Source organism: Callospermophilus lateralis, chromosome 8 (genome assembly GCF_048772815.1).
Source record: "Callospermophilus lateralis isolate mCalLat2 chromosome 8, mCalLat2.hap1, whole genome shotgun sequence".
In the NCBI taxonomy this organism is placed as follows: Eukaryota; Metazoa; Chordata; class Mammalia; order Rodentia; family Sciuridae; genus Callospermophilus; species Callospermophilus lateralis.
Genome location: NC_135312.1, coordinates 82,169,193 through 82,177,185, shown reverse-complemented (window position 1 = coordinate 82,177,185; position 7,993 = coordinate 82,169,193). Strand labels below are relative to the sequence as shown.

Sequence of the window (7,993 nt, the reverse complement as noted above, 5' to 3'; positions counted from 1 at the left end):
CAATAAATCAGAACCCGACTGCACGAAGTTAACCCCAAAGCCTAGGAATGCAACAACCAACCGAGAAATCACAACGGCTACATCTGCTCTAAGTGAGGTGGTTTCCAGGGAGTGAAAAGTAGGGGCAAGGAAGAAATGGGAGGAGGGCTTGGTTGGAACCAGGAAAGAGAACCCACTATGGCCCTGGCGTGGGAAGCAGAGATGGCAGCTCTAGATACAATCCCTGGCTATGGGGAGGTGAGGTGCATAGCGGTGCTTGTCGGGAGGTGGGGGCTGCCAATAGTCCATGTCTGACCCTGTGGGGCTGGCGGGAGATAAAGTGCAGCTGTAAGGAGAGGTGGAATTGGAGGACGAAGAAGAGGACGGTGCGGGGCTGTTGGTGCAACTCCACGTTGAAGAGGGCGATGGGCTGTCTCCGCTGCTGCTCAGAGCGGCGCTAGCGCCTCCGGGACTCAGTAGCACCGCCTCGGAGAAGAGCGCCCCCGGCAGGCCCCCGCCCCCGCCCCCGCAGTGGTCTGCCAGGCGTAGGGTCTCGGTGAGCGCCCAGATATAGTTGTGAGCGAAGCGTAGCGTCTCGATCTTGGTGAGCTTGGCGTCCTCGGGGAACGTGGGGAGCACCTCGCGCAACGCATCCAACGCCGCGTTGAGATTGTGCATGCGGTTGCGCTCGCGGTTGTTGGCCTTCAGTCTGCGGGTCTTCTTGATTCGCTGCACAGTCTCGGCAGTTTTGGCGCCGCGGGTGACTGCCCGTGATCGGGAGGGGCGCCGCTTGCACTCATGTACCAAACCCAGCAGCCGTGCGGGCCTGCAGCCCTCGGCACCCGCCGCTGAGTTGCCCCGCGCCCCCTGCCCGGCCTCGGCCCCAAGCTGCAGACGCGCCCCTCCCGACGCGCCCAGCTCCTCCTCCTCCTCCTCGGCGCTGGACGACAACGGGGTCAGGGAGGCTGAGGCTGGGGAAGCCGAGCCGAGCAGCACCAGCACGTCCTCCTCCTCCTTCAACTCCAAGGTCTCGGATTTGACGAACATCCTAAGGAAGAGAGCAGGGAAGGAGGAAAAGGCAAATGAGATGTATATATACAAACGGACACGTTCTCCCTGTCACTGCTGCGTGCCGGGTAGGCGCACACGCAAGGACAGGCTCCGAAAGGCTCAAAGGAGGAACATAATTGGGGAAGGAAACCTAATCAGTGCTCTTCCCGACCGAAGTAGGAACTGCAGCCTTAGCAACAGAAATACTGCGGGGAGTAGAGGGCGTGCAGGCGTGGTTCGACTCAGTGGAGGAAACAGCCTGCAAAGTTGGAAGCTACGGCGTGGATACTTACCTAGTTGGTTCTAATGTGCCGCAGCGTAACTATTACTTTGGCGTGTGCCTGGAATCTCCCCGCACTCGGGAGCAACGCTGTGTCCTTTTCTACGCTGGAAAGAAGCGGGCCTGGCGCTACTGTGGCGCGGCTCTGCAGGGGACCTCTCTGACAGGCGAGTTTGCCAAGAGCCCCGGCGGCGGCGGCGGCAGCCCGCCCGGGTCTCGTGTGTTGTGGTGGTGGTGCGTGTCTGTCTGTCAGTCAGTCCCTGGCCGTGCGGCTCTTGGCACGCGACTTTCAGGCACTCCAGTTAAAGCGAAGCTGCTTGTGGTTCAGTGGCTGCGTGTCTGGCACACGACTCTCCTTAAAACCCCTTATATACCACCCAGAAAACAATCAGATCTGCCCCCGGGCCCCCACCTCACCGTACCCTCCCCCCCCTTCGCCGTCTCCTCCTCCCTCCTGTCCTGACCCCCCTTATCCCCCGCTTTTCCCTTCCCGGCTTATTCTTTTCATTGCATTATCATCATTCATTTCTTTCTCTTTCTTTAGCCCCTTCCCCTCCTCCCCCGGCCCTGCCATCCATCCTCCTCCTCCCACCACCCCCGCCTCTCCTTCCCCCCTTTATCTAATCAGCATAAAATGGTTCTAAAGCTCCTGTTGGAGCTCCAGGCTGCATCCCGAGCTGCCGAAGCCGCGGCGGCGGCAGCGGCTCAAGCTGCGGCTGTTGTCGCGGCCGCTGTCCATTGTGATTGGTGGCTCGCGCTCGGCTGGAGCGTGCCGCTAATTTATTAATGAATGGAGGTCGCGAGGCGCAGCTGGCCAATCAGGGCGCCCCGGACTCCGGGAGGCCTTGGAGCCACGCGCACCGGAGCCCGCTCCCTTTCAGCAGCTCATTAGGGGCCCGAGCTCTGGGGGCTGATGGGGGGACCCGGGGTACCACCCCCGCCCCTGTCTCGCGGCCGCCACAGCTACCCCCGCCCCAACGCGCGCGCACACGCATCCCACCCAGCACTGCTCGGCCTTCTAGCTCGCAGGCGATGGGAGCCGAGGAATTAGTTAATGGGGGTCAGAATCCCGGGGAAAGCAGTTAGCCTTGTGGTGCTGCCGGGAGTCTCTTGGCAAAGCCCCTGAGGGGCTGTATCAAATGGTCCACGATTTTTTAAACACATTCATTTTGCTAGGAAAGGAAAGGGATACGGATGACAAGCTGTGGGCACTTTGTGAGCAAGGAGTTTGGGGTCCAGATAAACTGGAGTGGGAGGGTGACGTGAGAGGACATTGGGAATTCACAGAGGCGTCTCCTAGAAGGGATGATGTAGTTGGAGCATTTGATCAGCATTTAGAGAAAGCAAGAATCAAGAGCACTCATGTTAGAACTGAAAGTGACTTCTTTTACCTGAGGCACACTGAGGCTCCTGTCATTAACATAGTTTTTTTTTTTTTTTTTTCTTTTCCTTGAGTGGGGAGAAGGTTAACCTCGGTTTAGAGAGAGGCGGGTAAGTAAAGGAGGCTTCCTGCGTGGGTGGCAGCCAGCATTACAGGAGGAGTGGCGGAGCTGTTGCTCCTGCGAGCGAATAGGCTGCGCTGACATTTCTGTGACCTCTGGTCCGCGCTGGGGGGCGTTGTAGGGACATGGGGCCCTTCCTCCCGATTCTCCCTCTTTTCAATGAGAAAAAAGAGCTGAAGGGCTACTGGACTTAGGAGGAAACTTGTTCTAAATTACACTTAGCCCTCCCCTATTCCCCCTAACTCAGGCCCACCCTCTTGTCACCGTGGCTGATTTTTCTTAGAGGCAGAACCAGAGACCCCTTAAATGTGCGTTGGAGCCAGTTTTACTTAGCAGTTACACGAGTGGCGGGATAGATCTGGACTCCAATAAACTATAGAGTCATCTCTTGAGATCCCTTTTGCAAATTAAGCTTTTAGGAGGGGAAGCTGGAGTGTTAGAAGTCCAAGAAAAGCAAAAGAATATTATTTTCTGGTATTTGTCTCCCTGGACTTGTAGAGCTTGAAAATAAGTTGTGTTTCAGTGGGTTTTTAGTGTTTTTGACGTGGTCTTCTCTTGTTTAATGTTTCTGCAGGGAAGTAATGAGCAAGATTGGAAGGCACAAAGTGCAGAACATGAAAATTAGAATCTTGTGAAAGAGACTTCTATCTTGAAATTGTTTGAAAACTATAATAATTTTCAATTTGCTCTTTCATATTGATGTTTTCAATTCCTCCTCTTTTAAAACAAATTGCCTAAATTTAAAAGCATTATTTTCTCAGTCCCTCCTTAAATCCTTTCTGAATAGCTTGATTTCATTTGTTATAAGTGCTCAAATGAAAAGGAAGACACATTTAGTCTCCGTGGCATACAACATCTGCCTCTCTCAGGTTTCGGGAACCTACAGAATCAGAACTTCATAAAGAAATTTGATCAAGCAAAAGATAGGTCAGTAGTGAAAGATGGCAGAATTGTTTTACTTAGTTGCATGTACACATGAGCATTATTTTATAGGCAATGATCACTGATCCCAAACAAATACTCTTCTCAAAGCCCTCCTAAAAGAAAATTGACCAAGGGTGTGGTCTTGTCTAGCCAAATAAGAATTGAAGGAACTTGTTGGAGTGAATGCAGGGTTTTTGTTTGTGAATTTGAATGAAATAAAGGATGAGAAAGCTAGTTTCTGAGGAAATGATCAAAGACTGCTAAAAATAAATACTGGGATAGTGGGAGGAACCATGGTGTGACAGTCTTTGGATATCTACATCTCTTCACAGGGGCTGCCTGCAAGGAGAGACAAGCCAATAGATTAATGCAATAGAAAACAAAGGAAGGTTTTCTTTGGTATCAGTAGAAACATATCTCTTTGGACAGGTTGCTTTCAAATTTTGATTTATCTAGGAAGTGATAGGTTGATTTAATGACAAAATATTAAAAACAGAAAGAGCAGAACTGGAATCCAGTTAAGTAGAGACTTTAAAGGGAAGCCTCAGGAGACTTACATAACCACAAATAACAATGAGCTCAAACTGGTTCTAATGCTTAGTGCTAGTGAAACATCCAGTGGGTTTCTTTAGTTGATTGTTAACTGTATTTGGGTGCCTGACTCCTCAGTTTATATATTCTCCTAGGATTTTATGTTTTCATGATTCACTAAAAGGGCACATGCTTTCCTTTGACAAAATTCACCTTCCCCACCATGTGTGAGAAGTTAATAAAGCATATATGAGGGGCTGGGGTTGTGGTTCAGTGGTAGAGCCCTCATCTGGCAGGTGTGAGGCACTGGGTTCAATTCTCAGCACTGCATATAAATTAATTAATTAATTAATTAATTAAAGGTCCATTGACAACTAAATATATATTTTTAAATAATGCATATATGAATGTATGCTGTGCAGATGTTTAGAAATAGGAAAATAGTATTAAGATAAACTGTACATTTCCTATTCTGGAAGTTTCCTTTAAAAGAAAACAGTATTCCAATACTGTAAATAACAAAAAAAAAAAAAAAAAAAAAAAAAACCTTAGGGCTTTGTATGTATTAAAATATTGGTATAAACCAATCTCTAAATCATTTAGATACAAAGATATTATGTTTCATAGAATTTTTTTAAAATAACGGCTTCTTTGGATATGTGCACTGGGGTACTTTAGATTACTGTGGAAAGTACAGATGTAAAAAAGTCACCTTCAATATCATCATGGAACTCTTCTGTGTTTATGCTGCAGCTTTCAAGAGAGCTGCCTCCCTCTTGATACTGGAACACTTCGGGAAATATGTACCACTATGCAAAATGCATAAGAAAAGAAAAGAAGCACAAGGACAAACTAATACCGTTCATGCAATCCAGAGACCAACCTTCCAGACTCAGTTGCCTAGCTAGCGGAATTCTATTTGTTCAGCATTTTGCTCAGTTTTACTTGCAGTGGTTGGGGGAAAGATTTCGATTTGTACTCAGCTTTGCGAAGACGTGACCAACACCAAATATCCTTAGCTGGGTCCTTCTAGCACTCTTTTAACTTAAATAAATTCAAGAGGCACTTGTGTGGTCTAAAAGATTGTCCAGATGAAACGAGGCTGAAATGTTATGTGAAGTGGGAGGGGAGAGCGTGAATAGCATCAGCGAGGATGGTGACCGAGGGCCGCTCCTGTCCATTGCGTGAACTGTCCTAAAGGGTCAAACTGTTCATCTTCAGCCCCTCTTTTCAGTATGCAATCCTACTTTAAGAGAACAAAAGCTCAAAGCAGGCGGTTATCAAGAAATGGGAGCACAATGATTTAAACTCATCCCCTAGCCTTAGAAAGAAAGGGGAGGCGAGTTCGTGTAGCAAGAGAAAAGTGAAGTAAGAGGAGGGGTGAGGGGGTGGAGATCTTTAGAAAGTCTTTGTTGTTTCTAAGAAGCTTGAACTTTAAGACGACCCAAAAGCCCTAAAGTTTAGGGTAGGTGTTACTGTGGGGCCATAGGCTACATCCCATCCACACTTCGACCTCACAAGTCGCAAAAGAGGCCAACTGGTCCCAGCCTTGCTGTTGCAGGTGAATATCTGGGGGCGTCCAAGAGGGCGCCCTTTCTCCGAAGGACAACAGCAAAGTTTTGGTTGTCTTTCCAGGATACAAGAAAAGAATATGTCTGTTTAAAAAAAGGGCTGACTGACGTTCCTGCACAGCTAGAGTTCATAACCTAAATCCTTATCCTCCGGATGATCTTTCAAAAAGGTGCAAATATGGCGAGAAAGTTCTCCCCTAGACACTAGAAACGCAGTTTCCAGAGCAGGGGTGGCTGGGGTGGGAACAGGCTCCCCTGTTTCTCCATAGAGATTTGCGATTTGGGGGTTCCTTGTTGGTGATGTTAGAACTGGAAGCGAACGTGATTTCGGATTTTGGGGAAGCTTCAAGGAGCCAAGGAAACTAATATAAACTAACGCCTTGCCTTGGTCTGGGTCCCCAGAGGCCGCTACTACTTGGAACTCTTGGTCTCACCCTCGCTTTTACGCATGGATCCTGTCCGGCGAGGATTCGGCGTGGACTGAATTCTGGAGAGATCCCGGGTAGATCCCTACGCTAGCCCTTCCGCTTGTTGATATTCCCAGCATGGGAGGAATCAGCTAGCGGGAATTGAGGGTAGGCAAGATCATCTCCCAGGCCAGAGCCCTATTCCGGAGACCACTGACTCAAACCGCACAACAGGTTCTGGTGTCCCAAGACAAACATGCAGGGACTCGGGCTTGACACCAAGATCGGCTTGATAGCAGGATCTGCCCCGCAGGTGCTGGGAGGCTCCCTGCTCTCTTCATTGACCTACTTTCTCCCTTGCCCCTACTGCGACCAGCTACCCCAAGCGCCCTTCTTTACCTCTAAGGAAAGAAATCACTGTCGATTATGCCAACCTGGACTAGCTTTCTCATTGTTCTCCTCAGGTGAGGTTTGGAAAAGAACAGCCGGTGCGTGAGTGGGAAGCTGGGGGCCCATTAAGGAGGGAACCTCCTCTCCAAGCCTCTGTGCCTGCAAAAAGGGACATTGGCTATCCAGGGGAAAGTGCAAGAAAGAGAGCACTAATCGCTGAACCAGGAGACAAACACGATTACCAGCTCCGAGCCTTGAGTCAGAAAGTCTCATAGACTTTAAGATGTTAATCCCCAGCATAATCCTTCCTTTGGCGTGTAGGAATAGTGCAACCACAAGAGTTGTTTTGTTATTTATATTGGCGTTTAATAAAACTCAGCCAGTGGTGAATGGGCTGCCCACTCTCCAATGGTAATTAATTCCCTATTTCAGTGACCCAATTGTCCTGGGACAGAGCGGTGGGCCCGTCCCGGTGCCCCGATCCCCCTTTGTGCGGATACACTGCCCTCGTGCTTCAACAGCTATGGAAACTCATTCTTTTGATGTCATTCAAGGAGTTTTCCTTGGGCATCTTCTAAACTTCAAGGACCCTTTTCTTTCTCCGTTTCATGAAAAGCAGTGCGGGCTTGACCACCTCTGTAGAATTTAATGATTTGGTGAAAGGGCCCTTTGGGGTTTGTGTAAGGAGTTAGACAGAGAGAAAGAAAATTTGGCAGCCTGCTCCCTCCCAGGGTCTGTCCCGAACCCGGAAAACACAAAACTTATTCAGAGAAATGGATAAAGATCTTGAAAGCTGATTTTCCCCTCTCCTCTCCCCACTAAAAACAAAAACAACAACAACAACAACAAAAAAAACTGAATTCTTTCCTGGAAATAAACGAATTGTTGTTTCTCACTGATATGTCAAAGGGCTGAGATTGAGGTAAATTCGGATCTTTAACAGAGAAACTTTCTTAGTCTATACCTTTAGGAAATGAAATATCAATTTATTACTTTAACTTATTCTTTGATTCATCCCTCCTTCCTGTCTTTAAAGGAGCACCCAGTGCGTGCCAAGTATTGTACCAACCCCGGAAACACTGCACACCACACAGACGCGATTACTACCCGCATACAGCTTACATTCAAATAAATCGACTGAAAGAAAAAAAAAAAAAAGTTATGTACGTCAGAAAACGAAGTATTATGTAGACAATAAAAGAATGTAATTCAATACAGTGAGACAGAAGAGGGCGAGAATGCAGTCCCCCCACCACCACCACCTGCCCCAAGGGATCCACAGGTCCTTGAGAATGCAAAGCGTTCAAGGTCAATCCTTGAAGCGGAGTTATTCTTTCTTGAATCCCCTTCCACCCCGCC

General features: G+C 48.5%; 1 protein-coding gene across 1 annotated transcript; it reads right to left on the bottom strand.

Moving 5' to 3' along the window:
* Window positions 1–210: 210 nt before the first annotated feature.
* On the bottom strand, window positions 211–1,026 carry Neurog2 (neurogenin 2). The gene has a single exon (XM_076865369.2). It carries the CDS (start codon window positions 1,024–1,026, stop codon window positions 211–213), a length of 816 nt encoding a protein of 271 aa, XP_076721484.1.
* Between the last annotated feature and the right edge of the window lie 6,967 nt (window positions 1,027–7,993).

Coding starts and splice junctions, on each gene's coding strand:
- Neurog2 (XM_076865369.2), bottom strand. CDS start 1,026: ATGTTCGTCAAATCCGAGACCTTGGAGTTGAAGGAGGAGGAGGACGTG.